Source organism: Nicotiana attenuata, unplaced genomic scaffold, assembly GCF_001879085.1.
Source record: "Nicotiana attenuata strain UT unplaced genomic scaffold, NIATTr2, whole genome shotgun sequence".
NCBI lineage: Eukaryota > Viridiplantae > Streptophyta > Magnoliopsida > Solanales > Solanaceae > Nicotiana > Nicotiana attenuata.
Window position 1 is genome coordinate 70,435 of NW_017671381.1, and position 19,578 is coordinate 90,012.

Sequence of the window (19,578 nt, forward strand, 5' to 3'; positions counted from 1 at the left end):
TTCATTATATTATCGCAAACTATAGTCCTGAACATAAATAAATTTGGTACAAAATTATTACTTTTATAATGAACTACATAATACACTATCAGATGATCGAGAAGACGAAACAACATTGTTACAAAATAATAAATGGTGGGCTCTTTTATAAAATACAAAAGTTTGGGTCAATTTTTAAAAAATGTAATAGTGATATTTAGGCTCAAAACCAGCTTGGTTTTGGATTGGGATTTTTTCATTCCTATACACTATTTGAAATTTTATTACTCTTATGTCCATGTTTAGCTAATTACCTGGCATAAACAAGTTTTGTTTACAAAAGATATACAATCCACCTTAAAAGGCTCCCAAATCCATTATTTGTGCCTTCAATCAAAGAATTTAATTACGCCCTTTTCCTTTTACCTCTTCTCTCTCCCCTCTTCTCTCCATATTCTCTCTTTCTCCCCTCGTCAGCTCCAAAGCTGCAGCCCAGTACTGGGGAAAGGAAGAACCAAAAGACCAAAAGACAGCGTCCACAGTCCAATTCCAAAAGACCATTTCTATTTTTCTATGTAGTGGACTAAACAACGCACAAAATAAAATGAGAAAAAAACCCACCTATTTAATGTACTCTAATAACGATGCTAAGAGTCACTAGCGCTTATCCCATGACCACTTTATCTTATGAAAGTTATTTGGGTGAAAAAAAAATATCTGGCATGTTGGGTATAAGAGGTAAGTCACCGCCAAAAAGTCTGAGAGAATCACATCTTAGGCTCCGTTTGTCCATTAAAAAAAATTCTTTTTCTTTTCAATAAATATTTTCAAAAATATATTTGTTCATGAAATTTTACAAGTTTTCAAAAAAAAAAAAAAATCGAAAATGAGTCTTTTGATTACCACTACAATAACATACAACCTAAATACAAATTTTATACAATATGTCTTTTGTATATTTTGTATCTGATTTATACATAGTAAAAACAAATTTCATACAACTAATTATATATTATACAACTTATCTACAACTTTCATACATTATTTCTACCCAGTTATATACAACTACAATATAATACCACTCAAATGCAATTTTTATACAAATTTTATACAATATGTCATTTGTATATTTTGTATCTAATTTATTGTGATGATCCAAACTTGTTTTTAAATTCAATTCTGTGTTTCGAGGCCTTAAAAACCTCTTTCGGCATCACCTCAATTTGCGTGCGCAGTCCGGGTGTGTAGCCGGAAGTCTATATGTGAAAATCTGTGAAAAATAATAAAATTTGGCTTTAAAATGAATTAAGTTGACTTCGGTCAACATTTTGGGTAAACGGACCCGGACCCGTGATTTGACGGTCCCGGAGGGTCCGTAGGAAAATATGGGACTTGGGCGTATGCCCGGAATAGAATTCCGAGGTCCCAAGCCCGAGAAATGAATTTTTAAAAGAAATTATTTTCTGAAAAATATAAAGGTTTTTAAAAGTCAAATGTTATGTGAAACCTGTGGTATCGGGCCCGTATTATGGTTTCGGATTCCGGTACAAATTAAATTAGATTTATATGTGTTGTCGGTAAAATTTGGTAAGAAACGGACTTGGAATGACGTGAATCGGATAGTTATTAAGAAAATTGAAAATTTGAAGTCTTGAGAAAGTTTCATGATTTTGATGCTAAATTCATAGCTGTTGATGTTATTCTAGTGATTTGAATGCAGGAGCGAGTCCGTATGATATTTTTAGGGTGGTGTGCATGTTTGGTTTGGAGCCCCGAGGGCTCGGGTGAGATTTGGATAGGCCACAAGGTGAAATTTTGGACTTAAGGAATTGCAGGCCTGCAGGCTTCGCATTTGCCAACCTCCCTTCGCAATTCCCAGTTCGCATTTCCCAACCTCCCTTTGCAATTCCCAGTTCGCATTTCCCAACCTCCCTTCGCAATTCCCATAACTGCAGCCTGCAACTTTTTATACTTAGCCGAAAAAAACCCTTTTTCACATCTTTTCAAAACAAAAACTCCCTAGGGCGATTTTTCAAGAACAATTCTTCTTCCAAATCGATTGTAAGTCAATTTTTACTAGTTTCCATCAATCATTAACATCTTTTAACATGATTTCAACTCAAAAATCAATGATTTTCATGGGGGAAATTGGGTGTTTTGGGTAGAACCTAGGTTTTTCAAAAAATGGGGAGTTTGGACCTCGATTTGAGGTCCGATTTCAAAACAAATTATATATTTGAGTTCATGGGTGAATGGGTAGTCGGGTTTTGGTTCGAACCTCGGGTTTTGACCATGTGGGTCCGGGGCTAATTTTTGACTTTTTGGGAAAAACTTTAGAAAACTTATTTGCATGCATTAGAAATTGTTTATTTACCATTTATTGGTGTAATTAAGTAACTTGTGACTAGATACGAGCGAACTGGTGGTGGAATCACGAGATAAAGCTATAGTTGAGGCTTGAACTGAGTTCATGGCATCGAGGTAAGTGTTTGGTCCAACCTTAGCTTGAGGGAATAGGAGTTTGATCTTGTATGCTACATGTTATGTGTTGAGTACGACGTATAGGTGTGGTGACGAGTATCTATACGTCGGTGTCGAGCATGACCGTGAGTCTTAACTTGAAATTTATTGTGTTATTGAGAACTACTACGAATGCCTAAGTTGTTGACCCTCTGTGTTGAGCAAGGTTTATAATTATTCTCGTAGAGATTACTCATGTTGAGCATTTGTGTTAGTTGAGGTAGTAGAATGTTGGAACAAGTTTGGTTATAGCTGATTTTCCCTTGCCGGGATGTGTTCATTCTTATTGTTGACTCCCTTGCCGGGATAGTGTAGATCTTATTGATCCCTAGCCGGGACTCTTGTTATGGTTGATGTTGATTGTATATTTGGATCGGGTTGCATGCCGCAACAATGACATATTTGGATCGGGTTGCACGCCGCAACAATGATATATTTGGATCGGGTTGCACGTCGCAACAATGATATATCTGGGTCAGGTTGCACGCCGCAACAATGAGATATTTGGATCGGGTTGCACGCCGCAACAATGATATGATTGGGTCAGGTTGCACGCCGCAACAGGGATAAATAATATGGATCGGGTTGCACGCCGCAACAGTGTTGTTATATGTTGGGATCAGGTTGCGCGCCGCAATAATTGTTGATACAAAGTGTTTATGGATGGAATATAAGTTCCTTGTTGTTTCGTTGTAAATTCTAAGTGGTCCTTGTGCCTTATTCTTGATTTACTGTTGAAACTGATATACCCCGCAGCATGTACCCCCTCCCATCTTTACTTGTTTATTTCTGTTTATATTCCGCTGTATATTATATAACTACACAGGTTTATTTGGTAGTCTGGTCCTAGCCTCGTCACTACTTCGCCAAGGTTAGGCTAGGCACTTACCAGCACATGGGGTCGGTTGTGCTGATACTACACTCTGCACTATTTTGTGCAGATCCCAGTACTGCAGATTTCGGACCGCAGTGAGGTTTCAGCTTCCTACTTACCAAGCGACCCGAGGTAGTCCTGCAGGCGTCCGCAGGCCTTGGCGTCTCCCTCTATCTATTTTCCTACTTCTCTTATGTAGTTCTAGAGACAGTATTTTGTTATTTCTTTCAGACCCTTATTTGTAGTACTCTTAGACAGTCTGTGAAGTTGTGACACAAAATCTTGGGTGGTTTTGTTATGGGATAGTATTAGTAATACTGTTAAACTTGAAATTTATTTCTTCCGCATATTAAATTATGTTGCTATAAATTGTTGATGCTAGGTCATTAAATAAAATGAAAATGGAAAACAGGTTAAATAGTTCAGTTAGTTGGCTTGCCTAGCTTTCACTAGTAGGCGCCATTACGACTCCCGAGGGCGGGAAATTCGGGTCGTGACAAGTTGGTATCAGAGCACTAGGTTACATAGGTCTCACAATTCACATACAAGCTTGGTAGAGTCTGAGGGATCGGTACGGAGACGTCTGTACTTATCACCTAGAGGCTACAGAGTTAGGAAAAACTTCGCATTTATTCTTTCCTGTCGTGCGGTATGGTTTCTCAATACTAATAGAATTTCTACTCTGTTCTTTCGCAGATGCCGAGAACACGCGCTTCCTCATTCGCTGATCAGCAGCCCGAGCCCCCAGCAGCTCCCGCGAGGGGCAGAGGCCGAGGTAGGGGCAGAGCTCAGCCCGCAGCAGCACCACCAGCGGCGGAGCCTCAGGTTGAGTTTGACGAGGAGGTTCCGGCCCAGACAGCTCCAGTGGGCCCAGCTCAGGTCCCAGAGGGGTTCATTGCTACTCCAGTACTTCAGGATGCTCTGGTCCCTCTAGTTGGCCTCATGGAGAGTGTCACCCAGGCAGGATTGCTTCCTGTAGCCCCAGCCGTCTCTCAGGCTGGAGGAGGGGCCCAGACTCCTGCTACTCGCACTCCGGAGTAGGTAGCTCTTCAGTTCCAGACTCCAGCAGCTCAGCCAGTTGGAGCAGTTCAGCTGGGTGTGGTAGCCCAGACCGGTGTTGGAGCAGCCATGACTGCCGATGCCTTGTGGAGATTGGATAGGTTTACTAAGCTCTTCACTGCCACTTTCAGCGGTGCATCTTCTGAGGATCCCCAGGATTATCTAGACAGTTGTTATGAGGTTCTCAGGAACATGGGGATAGTGGAGACCAATGGGGTCGACTTTGCTACTTTCTGCTTATCTGGATCCGCCAAGACTTGGTGGAGAGATTATTGTTTGGCTAGACCAGCCGGATCGCCAGCTTTGACTTGGGAGCAGTTTACCCAGCTATTCTTGGAGAAATTTCTTCCCGTTACTTAGAGGGAGATGTACCGGAGGCAGTTCGAGCGTCTCCAGCAGGGTTCCATGACTATTACCCAGTATGAGACCAGGTTTATTGATTTGGCCCGTCATGCTCTACTTATACTCCCCACAGAGAGTGAGGAGGTTCATTGAGGGACTTATCCAGCCCATTCGACTTCAGATGGCTAAGGAGACGGGGAGTGATATTTATTTCCAGGAGGCGGTCAATGTGGCCAGGAGGGTCGAGATGGTTTTGTCACGGGGAGGAGGTTAGGGGTTTGACAAGGGGCCCCGTCATTCAGGCAGATTCAGTGGTACCTCGTCTGAAGGCAGGGATTCGTATGGTAGAGGCCATCCTCCTAGGCCCTTTCAATCAGCGCTTCAGGCTTCTCACGGTGCTTCAAGTGGCCGTGGTTCTCATACACAGTATTCTGATCAGCAGCCCTACAGTGCACCACCAGCTCCTATCAGTGCACCGCCGCTCCAGAGTTTTCGGAGTGGTCATTCAGGTCGTCAGGGTCAGTCTCAGTTTCCTCAGCCACAGCACTCTGGTGGATGCTTTGAGTGTGGTGAGTATGGTCATATCCGGAGGGCTTGTCCGAGGTTAGTGGGTACTCAGTCGCAGCAGCAGGGTTCCCGTGCTATGGTTCAGGCACCAAGTGTTCCACAGCCCGCCCAGCCAACCAGAGGTGGGGGTAGAGGTGCTAGAGGTGGAGGTAGAGGTGCTAGAGGTGGAGCTCAGGCCGCTAGGGGTGGAAGCCAACCAGCAGTAGGCCATCCCAGAGAGGTAGTTCAGGGTGGTGGGGCCCAGCCCCAATTTTATGCTCATCCAGCTAGGCCGGAGGATGAGGCTTCCGATGCAGTTATCACAGGTACGGTTTCGGTTTGTAGTAGGGAGCTTCAGTGCTATTTGATCCAGGGTCTACCTACTCTTATGTGTCATCTTATTTTGCGCCGTATCTGGTCGTATCCAGTGATTCTCTAAGTATTCCTGTTTATGTATCCACCCTCTTGGGTGATTCTATTGTGGTAGATTGTGTTCATCGTTCTTGCGTGGTTGTGATCGAGGGTCTTGAGACCCGAGTAGACTTATTATTGCTGGACATGGTCGATTTTGATGTCATACTGGGGATGGACTGGTTGTCACCTTACCATGCCATCTTGGATTGTCATGCCAAGACTGTGACCTTAGCCCTACCGGGTTTAACTCGTTTAGAGTGGAGAGGGACTCCTGGTCATTCTACCCGTAGTGTTATCTCATATATGAAGGCTCGGCGAATGGTCGAGAAGGGGTGTTTGGCCTATTTGGCATACGTTCGTGATTCCATTTCCGAGGTTCCTTCCATTGATTCTGTGCCTGTAGTTCGTGAGTTTCCTGAGGTATTTCCTTCGTACCTGCCGGGTATGCCACCCTACAGGGATATTGATTTTTGCATTGACCTGGCTCCGGGCACTCAGCCCATTTCTATTCCGCCATATCGCATGGCCACGCCTGAGTTGAAAGAGTTAAAGGAGCAGTTGCAAGACTTGCTTGATAAGGGCTTCATTAGACTCAGTGTCTCGCCATGGGGTGCGCCGGTGTTGTCTGTCAAGAAGAAGGACGGATCAATGAGAATGTGTATAGATTACTGGCAATTGAACAAGGTCACAATCAAGAATAAGTACCCATTGCCGAGGATTGAGGATTTGTTCGACCAGCTTCAGGGTGCCCAAGTGTTTTCTAAGATCGACTTGAGATCAGGCTACCATCACTTGAAGATTAGGGCATCGGATGTCCCTAAAACAACTATTCGCACTCGGTACGGGCATTATGAGTTCTTGGTGATGTCATTCGGGTTGACGAATGCCCCGGCAACTTTTATGGATTTGATGAACCGAGTGTTCAGGCCTTACTTGGATTCGTTCGTGATAGTCTTCATTGACGATATCTTAATTTATTCCCGCAGTCAGGAGGAGCATGGGCAGCATTTGAGAGTGGTTCTTCAGACTCTTGAGAGATAGTCAGCTGTATGCCAAGTTTTCAAAGTGTGAGTTCTGGTTGAGTTCAGTTGCTTTCTTGGGGCATGTGGTTTCAGCAGAGGTTATTCAGGTAGATCCAAAGAAGATAGAGGCAGTCAAGAACTGGCCTCGACCCACATCAGCCAATCTGGAGTTTCTTGGGTTTGGCAGGTTATTATCGTCGGTTCGTGGAGGGGTTTTCATCTATTACAGCCCCGATGACCAGGTTGACCTAGAAAGGTGCCCAATTTAAATGGTCGGATGAGTGCGAGGCGAGCTTCCAGAAGCTCAAGACAGCCTTGACTACGGCACCAGTGTTGGCTTTGCCTACAGGTTCAGGCCCATATACAGTTTATTGTGATGCATCTCGTGTTGGGCTTGGTGCGGTGTTGACGCAGAATGGCAAGGTCATTGCTTATGCTTCGCGCCAGTTGAAGATTCATGAAAAGAACTATCCAGTCCATGATTTGAAGTTAGCAGCCATTGTTCATGCACTGAAGATTTGGAGGTATTATCTATATAGCGTGGCATGCGAAGTGTTCACGGACCACAAGAGTTTGCAGTATTTATTCAAGCAGAAGGAGTTAAATTTGAGGCAGAGAAGGTGGTTGGAGCTATTGAAAGATTATGATGTCACTATCTTATATCATCCGGGAAAGGCCAATGTGGTGCCGATGCTTTGAGTAGGAAGTCGGCCAGTATGGGCAGTCTGGCGTATATTCCAGTCGGTGAGAGACCGCTTGCCCCTGATGTCCAGGCTTTGGCCAATCAGTTTGTGAGGTTGGACGTTTCTGAGCCCAGCCGCATATTACCTTGCACATTTGCTCGCTCTTCTTTATTGGTGCGTATCCGAGATTGGCAGTATGATGATCCTCGTTTATGTGTCCTCAGAGACACGGTGCAGCACGGAGATGCCAAGCAGGTCACACTAGGAGATGATGGAGTTTTAAGAATGCAGGGTCGTATTTGTGTGCCTAATGTGGATGGACTTCGGGAGTTGATTCTAGAGGAGGCCCATAGTTCCCGGTACTCTATTCATCCGGGCGCCTCCAAGATGTATCAGTACTTACGGAAGCATTACTGGTGGAGGAGAATGAAGAAGGACATTGTTGCGTATGTGGATCGGTGTTTGAATTGTCAGCAGGTTAAGTACGAGCTTCAGAGGTCTGGCGGTGTGTTCCAGAAGATTGAGATTCTTGAGTGGAAGTGGGAGCGTATCACTATGGACTTTGTTGTTGGACTCCCACAGACTCAGAAGAAGTTCGATGCAGTATGGGTTATTGTGGATAGGCTGACCAAGTCAGCATATTTCATTCCTATGGCAGTCTCCTATTCTTCCGAGAGGTTAGCTGAGATCTATATCCGGGAGATTGTTCGTCTTCATGGTGTGCCCGTGTCTATCATTTCGGATCGAGCCACGCAGTTTATCTCACATTTCTGGAAAGCAGTTCAGCGAGAATTGGGCACACGGGTGGAGTTGAGCACAGCGTTTCATCCTCAGACGACGGGCAGTCCGAGCGGACCATTCAGATTTTGGAGAATATGCTCTGAGCTTGTGTCATTGACTTTGGAGGCTGGTGGGATCAGTTCTTGCCTTTAGCAGAGTTTGCCTACAATAACAGCTACCAGTCGAGTATTCAGATGGCTCCTTATGAGGCTCTATATGGTAGGCGGTGTCGGTCGCCGGTTGGATGGTTTGAGCCAGGAGAGGCTCGGTTGTTGGGTACGGATCTAGTACAGGATGCCTTGGACAAGGTCAGGATCATTCAGGACAGGCTTCGTACAGCTCAGTCCAGGCAAAAGAGCTATGCCGACCGCAAGGTTAGGGATTTGGCTTTCATGGTCGGTGAGCGGGTATTGCTTCGAGTGTCGCCTATGAAGGGCGTGATGAGATTCGGGAAGANTTTGATGGCTTTCGTACTTCACACGCCACCAGAGTTTAGCATCACCCTGAAGATACATGGCAGCAGTTGCTACCTTCTTAGCTTCCTCCAGATCCCCAACAGCATCGAAATACTGTTCGACGTCAAAGATGAAGTTTTCCACTTCCTTGGCATTCCTAGCTCCACTGTATGGCTTTGGCTCAGGAATTTTCAGCTTCTTTGTCGCGGAAGCGGAGTTCACAGCACCTCCGATTTGGTTTCCACCTCCTCGGAGTAGGCCCTGTAAAGCAGCGTTGACAACATTGAGTTGGTCTGTCAATTTGTCAATGGTTTGTTGCATGGCAGTCACCTTTTCTGCCTCTTGTGCCCTGTGGGCTAAATCCTCGGTGCGCTCCTGTTGGAGCCCCTCGAATTTCTCAAAGATTTCGGCTGCCTCTGTGGCTGCCGTCTGCCGGTCTCCCTCGGAGTCGCGACTGCTGTTTTCAACGTCATCTTCGACCTGAAGCACCCTGCGGTCCAGGTCGTCCAACCTTTGCAGTAGGCTGGTACTTAGTTCAGGCACCGTATCCATAATAGGCCGCCATACCTCAACCGTCCCTTCGAGGGCCGCAATGCGGTCCCCATGATTCACCATGGTCAGAAATGGTGGTATGTCAATACGTTCCCTCGTCCGATGTCGAGCCTAGGCTCTGATACCAACTGTTACGCGGCGCCTTCCTGAGATTCCTTGGAAGGGCGACGTAAGGCTAGGCAACTGATGTCAGTGCAGTTGCTGTCCGCCAACTGAGGTCCCCTCCGTACGCTAGACGAGATTGTCAGTGCCGTACGGGAAAACCAATGTCAAGAGCAATTGAGAGAACAGAAATGAGAATTCAGAATGAAAGAAAGCTTGATTGCATTAATGAAAGCTATTACAAAAAAGCAACGCGGTGTCGAGGGGGAGAGACACCAGTACAGAGAATTGCTTGCTTGCTAGAAAGTTTTGATTGCTTGATCCCCCCTAATAGTACTTAAAAAAAATAATCCAAAGTTACAGGAGTAGACTTGATTAAGCTAGAGAAACATAATGGAAGTACATGAAATAAAACTACTCTATATTTACAATGAAAATGACTTAGTCTTCTATAAGGCAGCAGCAGGTCCGTTGTCAGCAGCAGTGTCTTTGGCATCACGGTCTGCGCGCGTGGCGCTGTTGGCTTTTGCCTGCTGCTTGGCGCTCGCGAGGGATATCGGTGGGGCGACAGAGGCACCTGCGCGCTTGTCACTTGGCGCGGCCAAGACCACGGGGCCGTCCGTGGCGCTAGGCATTGGGAGGCTCGCTAGGACGTCACGGAGCGCGTCCAAGGGGTCATGGGGCATGGCTGGAAAGCCGCCCATGACAGTATGTATGAATCAATGCGTTTTTATCCTGAAACATTTCTTCGGCTTATCGAAGTGATAAGACAAAATAATTTGTTGCCATCTGAGGGTAGAACCACACGTGTTTCAGTAATGGAGTCTGTAGCTATTTTTCCAACTGTCGTTGCACGTAATGACAGTCAACGCTCGGCAAGTGAATGTTTTAAACATTCACTTGAAACAATTAATCGACATGTTAGAAGAGTCGCCACGGCACTTTGTGAGATGGCACCAACATATGTATGTCCAAAAAATATGACTGGTGTACATCCAAAGATTCGATACGATAGCCGTTTTTGGCCTTGGTTTAAGGTAAACTCAAAAATAATAAGTAATAGTTAAGACTTCCTATTAGTTGCTCAAAGTGGGATTTCACTGTAATTAATGATTTATATATTTGGCTTTGGTAGGATTGTATTGGTGCAATCGATGGAACATATATTCAAGGAGAGATCCCAAGAAATAAGCAGCAGGCATAATGCAACCGCAAAGGAAATACTTCGCAAAATGTTTTGTGTGCATGTGATTTTGATATGAGGTTCACTTTTGTTGCAGCTGGCTCGGAGGGTATGATAGTAAAGTGCTTGAGAATGCAATTCTTGACCCATTGGCAAAATTTCCATTTCCACCACAAGGTATATAAGTACAACATTTAAATAACGTAGTAAATCATTTATGTTATTACTATTTTGTTGAATTGCATTTATTTCATATTGATAGATAAATATTATGTTGTCGACGCTGGTCTTCGGAACACGAAAGGATTCCTAGCTCCATACAAAGGAACGCTCTATCATTTGCAGGACTATAGAGGGAGTGAAAGAGAGCCCAAGAACGGCAAAGAGCTATTTAACTATAGACATGCCTCTCTGCGCAATGTAATTGAAAGAACATTTGGAGCGTGGCAAAAGTAGATTCAGAATACTACGACAAGGCATGAACAACTATGACTTCAGCACGCAGGTGAAAATAGTAGTTGCTTGTGCTGTATTACATAATTTTTTGCGTGAACATCAAAGCGGCGATGGAACATTCACCGAATATGAACATGATGATATGGATGTTGATGAAACTGAACAACAATCGACTCAAAGTAAAATATTGCTTCGTCTTCTCGGTCATCTGATAGGGAAATGCATGCTCGTCGTTAAGAGATTGTTCGTATAATGTGGGATGATTATATTACAGAATAGCTAGTTACGATCATTTTTTTTGGACTCATGGATCTTGTAATATTATTGCAATTTGACGAATTGTAATAGCTAGTAATTGTGTTTGTTATTAAAAATGATAATTTTGTACTAATTTATTTATGTTCAGGAATATAGTTTGTGATAATGATAATGAATGTTATTGATGAAGGTTCTGTATATACAAGATAGCAAGTTTATTTGTTTGGTACTATTGGGTATTTTTTTTTTATAGTTTTTAGAACTTGTGGGTATAAGTTAATGTTTCATGTTTTTTCAAATAAAAAGTGAAATATGTTCTGAAAAAACATGTCCAAACACATTTTCATCTTCAAACCAAACTTCACCCAAATCAGATTTTTCAAAATAAATTTGGGATCTATGGCCAAACGCTAGCTAAGTAACTTGTGACTAGATACGAGCGAATTGGTGGTGGAATCACGAGGTAAAGCTATAGTTGAGGCTTGAACTGAGTTCGTGGCATCGAGGTAAGTGTTTGGTCTAACCTTAGCTTGAGGGAATAGGAGTTTGATCTTGTATGCTACATGTTTATGTGTTGAGTACGACGTATAGGTGCGGTGACGAGTATCTATACATCGGTGTCGAGCATGACCGTGAGTCTTAAATTAAAATTTATTGTGTTATTGAGAACTACTACGAATGCCTAAGTTGTTGACTCTCTGTGTTGAGCAAGGTTTATAATTATTCTCGTAGAGATTACTCATGGTTGAGCATTTGTGTTAGTTGAGGTAGTAGATGTTGGAACAAGTTTGGTTATAGCTGATTTTCCCTTGCCGGGATGTGTTCATTCTTATTGTTGACTCCCTTGCCGGGATAGTGTAGTTCTTATTGATCCCTAGCCGGGACTCTTGTTATCGTTGATGTTGATTGTATATTTGGATCGGGTTGCATGCCGCAACAATGACATATTTGGATCGGGTTGCACGCCGCAACAATGATATATTTGGATCGGGTTGCACGCTGCAACAATGATATATTTGGGTCGGGTTGCACGCCGCAACAACGAGATATTTGGATCGGGTTGTACGCCGCAACAATGATATGATTGGGTCAGGTTGCACGCCGCAACAGGGATAAATGATATGGATCGGGTTTCACGCCGCAACAGTGTTGTTATATGTTGGGATCGGGTTGCGCGCCGCAACCATTGTTGATACAAAGTGTTTATGGATGGAATATAAGTTCCTTGTTGTTTCGTTGTAAACTCTAAGTGGTCCTTGTGCCTTGTTCTTGATTTACTGTTGAAACTGATATACCCCGCAGCATGTACCCCCTCCCATCTTTACTTGTTTATTTCTGTTTATATTCCGCTGTATATTATATAACTGCACAGGTTTATTTGGTAGTCTGGTCCTAGCCTCGTCACTACTTTGCTGAGGTTAGGCTAGGCACTTACCAACACATGGGGTCGGTTGTACCGATACTACACTCTGCACTATTTTGTGTAGATCCCAGTGCTACAGATTTCGGACCGCGGTGAGGTTTCAGCTTCCTACTTACCAAGCGACCCGAGGTAGTCGTGCAGGCGTCCGCAGGCCTTGGCGTCTCCCTCTATCTATTTTCCTGTTTCTCTTATGTAGTTCTAGAGACAGTATTTTGTTATTTCTTTCAGACCCTTATTTGTAGTACTCTTAGACAGTCTGTGAAGTTGTGACACCAAATCTTTGGTGATTTTGTTATGGGATGGTATTAGTAGTACTGTTAAACTTGAAATTTATTTCTTCCGCATGTTAAATTATGTTGCTATAAATTGTTGATGCTAGGTCATTAAATAAAATGAAAATGGAAAACAGGTTAAATAGTTCAGTTAGTTGGCTTGCCTAGCTTTCACTAGTAGGCGCCATCACGACTCGCGAGGGCGAGAAATCCGGGTCGTGACTAATTATATATTTTGTATAATTTCTTTTGTATATTTTGTATCTGATTTATACATAGTAAAAATAAATTTCATACAACTAATTATATATTATACAACTTATCTACAATTTTCATACATTATTTCTATTCAGTTATATACAACTACAATATCATACAACTTAAATATAATTTTTATACAATGTTGTTCAACTTTCATACAATAGTTAAATGAATAAAAGAAAAATAAATAAACAACAAAATACAATTTTTCTATAATTTTACTACAATTTCTGCAATATAATGTATGTCATGTCTTCTTCTTCTTCGAGTTTCAATCTGAAATTGAGCCAAAACCAAGTCTAATCTTCACCAAAACCCCTCAAAATTGAGATATAAACTCCAAATCATATTCCCAATTATTTGCAACAACACTCAATCCAAACAAATAATGATTTTTGAAAACCCAAATTCGAATTCAAAGCTTCAAAGCTTTTTAATGGCTGTTAATGGTGGAATTGCTGCTCTCTTTTTCATTGCTTTATATTACTGAAATTTGGGATTGAGAGATAGAGAGAGACGTAGAGAGAATTCTCAATTCTTTGCAACAACATCCAATCCAAACAAACAATGTCTTTTGAAAACCCAAATTCGAATTCAAAGCTTCAAAGTTTTTTAATGGTTGTCAATGGTGGAGGGGTTACAGATTTTCGATGGTTTTAGAAGAGGAAATAGTGGGTGATTGAAGAGGAAATCGTGGGGTGTGGTTTGATACGTGGGTGATGGGGTGAGATTTGGAGAGAGAAACTTGGGGGGAGTGGGAATATACGGTAGAGTTAAATTAGGAGACTAATTAATACCATTAAAACCCCTAAAATGTACATAAATGGTAATTAGGTATATAAAAGGTAATTATATTAAAAGTTAAGCATGGAGGGTAATATAGTTTACTATATGACATAGGAATGTAAAAATCTCTTTTGGATTTGGGTTTTGGGAATTTGCCACAATGTAGATTAAATCTATGACCAAACATGTATTTGCCAAAAAAATCCCAAATATATTTTGCAAAATCTATGGCCAAACGGGTCCTAAGTGACCCATCCCTAACTAAAACTTTGCATGCCCTTTTTAGTTTGTTTTTTTCTTTTTCTTACAAAGAACCCAATGGCACACGTTAGTTTTCTTCCCAACACCATCAATAAGGATATCTAGTCTAACAAAACGGTACTGCTTTTAGCCAAACAGAGGTTCACTTCGTTATATTGCAAATACGTTACTCAAGAGTCTATCAAATGTCTATAGCAAATTGAAGCCGGTTTGACGGATCACTAGTGCAAATCTCGTCGATTGAAAAATCTTCAGAATGAGTGAATCCCCTCAATATAATCTGTAAAGAATACAATGCTGGGAACAGGAAAATAATTGAAAGGAAAGATAAATGTTGAGAAGTAACAGAGAGCAACGACGAACTTTCTGCTGCTTTCTTTCTTTTTGTTTGTTCTCTTCCCATGTTGACTTAATTGAAAAGTTTACTTTTTGCACCTTTGAGAAATTGGTAACTTGACAAATTGACAATGAAGATCAGGATTCAAACCCTAACATTGTACGACTTTTTCTCATCTAACTCTGGTGGACAGATATACCCAATCCCTTTGCTAGTAGAAGATACCACGTATTCAGTGGATTAGTCAAGGCGCGCATAAATTGAACCACACACCACCATTATCCACGGAGAAAAAAGAGAGAAGGATAACACTGTCAACTTAAACCAATAGTTCTATTGTTATAAGGTGGGCAAAAGGTTTTTCCGGAGCAATAGCTGTTCCCTTAGTTCGGTAAAAGGATTGCTCACATTAGCTTATCAAGTTTCAACATATAAGGCAGGTTTGTGTAGAATATAGGACTCGAATGGAATTTCAGCTTGGCTTTTGCGTCGTAGTTGTTTTAGAACTCGGTATAACTAACAGGCTAACGACGAAGGACCCTATAAAAAAACTTTATTATTCATAGAAATGTGTATCCAGCTATGATTATGAATTGAGCTTCTCAGTTAATTTGCCACACCAAAAAAGTATAAACGTCATATTCAAGAGAGTTCATTTTCAACATGATAAGAAAGGTAATGTACAGAACAAACCATATGCTATCTAGCCCACCAAGAAGGAATAGATTTGTTGATCAATGTGCTAGCGCTTGTGGTTGACTCTAATCTGCAATTAAATAGGAATTATTCTCTAAAACAATTTACAAGTTTTGCATATAAAGCTGGAATCAAAAAAAGATTATGACAAATGCAAGTGACAGTGAAGTGACACACAGGTGTCCCATTCTAGTATGTGCTTGTGTATCCATGTGTGCGCGTGTGCGTGTGTGTATGTGAGAGAGAGAGAGAGAGAGAGAGAGAGAGAGAGAGAGAGAGAGAGAAACAAACTTTGTAATCTCCTCAACGGCTTTCATAACTTCAACAGAATCTGTTTCTAGCACTTGACCACCTAAAATTATTTCATCTAAAATGGTATGCATCTGTGGAAGACAATCATTCATTAGATATAAATATGCATAAAATAGATGAAGACTAATACTTATTGATACCACACAAAGCAAGAGAAATGGCATTTGAAACGTATTGCACAGGATGAAGCTTGTGTAAAATTGTGAATACGCCCAAGCTTTTATTACTAGAAGCTTTATGCATGTTAAAGAGGTGACCATATGCTGGTTATAAGTTATAACAGGGAAAAGTCACAATGGTGCCCAATATTTGGGAAAAGCGGTATCGTCTGGAATAAGGAGTCCATCTAAACATATAACGCAAATGTTATGAACAAAGTTCATTATCGAGGGAGCATGAAAGTTTCGCACCTAATCAGAACATAGAAAAAGGGAAGTTGATTTATGAGACTTCTTAATGGTGTATTCCACCAGTGTATCCAATTGAATTTCTAGATAAGAAAGAATATTTGTGTTTCAAAGATAAGTATATAAATACAACAAATAGGTTAGTGCAATACTCTACCTTGCTATAATTGAATACCACATCAAGCTCGCATACACTTCTGAAGCATTTGTCCAGTGTTTCCACAAAAACTGATGTAAAGAGAACAACATCATCAACAAGTAGCTCAGACGAACAAATCATTGAAGTAATTCCATTCAAATATCAGTAGCAGTCACTAGACATGACACAAGGTTCTATTAACACAAGTAGCAACTTACAAGATGAGAAAACAATATCAGAAGATGATCAAGAAATTGACGGTAAAAGAAACATGGCGAGGAATACAGAGCAAAATCTATAGAAAAACAGACTAAGACATGCAGGGAAAAATTACACTTGTAACAATATATCATGAAGTGAAAACATTCTTCCCCGAACTTTATTTTAATATTAAATAAAAACATTGAAGAAGAAACTATCCACTTATTTATGAATTAAGCCTATCCCAGAAAATCGAGTCCCGTTTGCTTGGGTTCATGCAATGTCAACATTTGTGCGATATCATTGCAAGTGTTAATAATAAGTAACTTATGCCGAAACTGACGTCCAAAAGCTTGGTAGTACTTTTATGTTTTAATACGAATATCTTCCTCCCCATTGCTTGGAGAAAATTATTCCTTCCAATAACAAAAAGAAGAAGCTCTATACACCATATCATTGCACATCCCATATTTTGAGTTGTTTTCACCTGTTATTTAACTAGTCTTGGTTCGCCACCTTGAGTTCCTTTGTTCTCTTCCTATTATCAATCATTAAAATTTACCTACCATAGAATTCTAGTGGCAAAGTTAAGGAGACTACCTTAAACATGACCTTAAAATGTGATTTCCCTGCAACAAAACAAAGGTAAATAAGGGAAACAAGTACCTTGTATTAGGTCGAGCATGGCCAACTCATTCTCAGAGTTATCAAATAGAAACACAAAATATAAGGTAGCATAGTGCTTATACACGAGCCTTGTATCCTGGAAAAGATATAGCAATGGCTTTTAGAACAATTTACTCTTTATACTTGAGAGTATACAATAATCTTCTTAATTTGTACTGTATCACATAGAGCAGTTCACAACAATTTAAAGCAGTGTAGCATTTAAGTTGTTGCCTATTTGATGGTATCCATGGAACTGCACTTATCCCATTTCGGTCCATCATTTATCCGATTTTAATCAAATATTAATTAGCTAAAATCTTACTAGTCAATTGGAGAGTAAGTTTTCTGAATGGATGTAACTACCCACTTGATGGAAGAGGATAACTAACCTAAAACTACTGAGAAATAATCTTCTCTCTACCTAACAAAGAAAACAATGCTCTCAAAAAGGGTGAGGGTAGAGAAATCAAGTTTTCTAAAGTTTCATGTCCACCTTTTCAAGAATTTGCATAGGATCAAAGTACATTTTCTAGATAAAATGTTCTTATTATATAGATAGTGAAATTACTGACGTTTTAAGATTATGCAATTATGTATATCTGCTAATGATAGATTGTTGAATACTTGAAATCTAAAGGATATTGCTAGGACCAAAAGAATAAACAAGGAGACAATGAAGTAATTTACCTGACCGAAAATTGAACCTAAGCTCCGAATAAAATTGCTCACATTTTCAGGCCTGTTGCTTAACACTGAAAGAAGAAACAAAAACTCATCTAACAGTCAAAATTCAACTGAACGAAACCTCAGCTTCATCGAATTGTGTGCTTACCTGCGTATACATGACGTATGAGCTCTTGTTGCTTCTCCGCTGGCTAATTTCAGTGCCAACAACAAAATTCAAAAAATTTAGTGAGAAATTCAGCAAAAATTTAAACAAGATTGAATCAAAGTACGGATCTTAGAAATAGCAAAAGATAATATGAGGGACTAACCTGGAATTCGTAGAATTTCGAAAGGCGAGGCTTGCCGAGGGTGTTAATCACCATTACCGCCTTTATCATTTCTACCTGTTGAATCTCAGAACAAACTGGCAAAAGCTACTCTTTCGTCTCGCTCTGTCTGTATTCTTTCTCCATCAATAATTGTAATATTGCATAAAGGAAATTACAATTTGGTCCAATTTTTTATTGCTAAATTTTATTTTGGTCCTCATAATATCCTAATAGGCACATTCCACTTTGATTTGATAGAATTATGTAGATTTTATTCCGACTAGTCAACGTAGATTTCAAGCATTAAACCATTCTAACTAAAAATAAGAATTTGAATGTGTGTACTAAAATAAAGACATGTTCAACAATTGAAGTTGTTTAGCTCAAAAAATAACAATATACTTTGTAAGCTAGAAAACAATCAAAAGTAAGAAAAGGGTAAATCGTAATCAAATATAATAAACCTAGAGATGCAAAGATGATATTCTTGTTGTAGATCTAGTATTGCAAAGTGATAATATGAACTCAATAAGATATGTTCGTTTGAGGTAGAGATAGAGAGAGAAAGCCAGAAAATGAGAGAGTTGTATTAGATTCGAATCCTCCCCTTTACAATGTGAAGGTCTCCCTTATATAATAAGAGACCTTCCTCGAAAGAATCAAAAAGTTACAAAGACAGGTAACGTCTCCCTAGTGAAGACACTGAGTCCTAAACGATGTCGCTTTTGTCCCCACGTCTGAGTCGTACCCGCTACGTTAGTCGGCGTACACTCACTGGGCGTACCCACTGGCGTAGAGATGCTGAGGGTCAAATTTGACCCTATACAGTTAGTCCCTCCGCTCGTTGGAGACGCATTCGGTGGGCGTCTTCGATGGGCGGAAAGGCGAACCTCGGCTTAGGAGAATTTGACCTCGACCAGGGGAGGTAATATGAATGAGGTGAAATATATGACGTTGTTGAGCCACTGACGCGTGGCTTCCTTTTTGGAATGACGTCATTGCCTGTATGTGTCATTATTATATTTGCCCCCGAGGCGGTTCAGAGGATGATGTGACATTTTGGTTTCCCGCGCACGTTTTGAATCATGACTCTTCGATTTCTGCGCAACTTATCCCTATAAGTAGGAGAGAGGTTCGATTCGATTCAACTTTCAAGCCTTTGGAAAGCATTTTCTGATTTACTCCTTTGTCTTTCTTTCCTGTAACCGTTATTTCGTGAGGGACTCTCCCACTTCTGTTGAAACCACACTTCCTATCGTCAGTGCTTCGTTTCTTACGTAGTATAATCATGACAAAACGTGGACAGAGTAGTAAAAAGGCCAAAGATAATGCCCCGTCTAGGGTTCCGCCATCTTCCGGTGGTGAAGGGGAAAAGGCGGAGAAGGCCCTTGTTCCTCTCAGTGTAGACAACGTCCTTCCGAAGGAGATGCATGTTCGCAGGGATTTTCCAACTAAAAGCCCAGACCTTCCCTGGGAGCACAACGTTTTATTACAATCCCACTTAGATGATCTTCGAGAGACGCACCATATTCCGGACCACGTGGAAATGGTTCCGGCCGGGACGGACTATGCCAATGTGCACCGGCCTGGATAT

General features: G+C 41.3%; 1 protein-coding gene and 1 long non-coding RNA gene across 2 annotated transcripts; one reads left to right on the forward strand and one right to left on the reverse strand.

Annotated features, from left to right (window-relative positions):
* The first annotated feature begins 10,426 nt into the window (after window positions 1-10,426).
* Window positions 10,427-10,994, forward strand: LOC109207945. Its single transcript, XR_002065087.1, has 2 exons — window positions 10,427-10,688; window positions 10,774-10,994. It is a non-coding gene; the product is annotated as an uncharacterized LOC109207945 (long non-coding RNA).
* Window positions 10,995-15,101: 4,107 nt separating this feature from the next.
* Window positions 15,102-18,125, reverse strand: LOC109207950 (AP-3 complex subunit sigma-like). Its single transcript, XM_019370948.1, has 7 exons — window positions 17,985-18,125; window positions 17,822-17,864; window positions 17,677-17,741; window positions 16,987-17,083; window positions 16,138-16,208; window positions 15,553-15,644; window positions 15,102-15,331 (listed from the first exon to the last, which is right to left on the reverse strand). The coding sequence occupies exons 1-7, from the start codon at window positions 18,051-18,053 to the stop codon at window positions 15,265-15,267; spliced, it is 504 nt and encodes a 167-aa protein (XP_019226493.1). The 5' UTR covers window positions 18,054-18,125; the 3' UTR covers window positions 15,102-15,264.
* Window positions 18,126-19,578: the final 1,453 nt, after the last annotated feature.

Coding starts and splice junctions, on each gene's coding strand:
- LOC109207950 (XM_019370948.1), bottom strand. CDS start 18,053: ATGATAAAGGCGGTAATGGTGATTAACACCCTCGGCAAGCCTCGCCTT. Junction 16,209..16,986: donor CATGCTCGACCTAATACAAG/GTACTTGTTTCC, acceptor TCTTTACATCAG/TTTTTGTGGAAACACTGGAC. Junction 15,332..15,552: donor GCCGTTGAGGAGATTACAAA/GTTTGTTTCTCT, acceptor ATTTAATTGCAG/ATTAGAGTCAACCACAAGCG.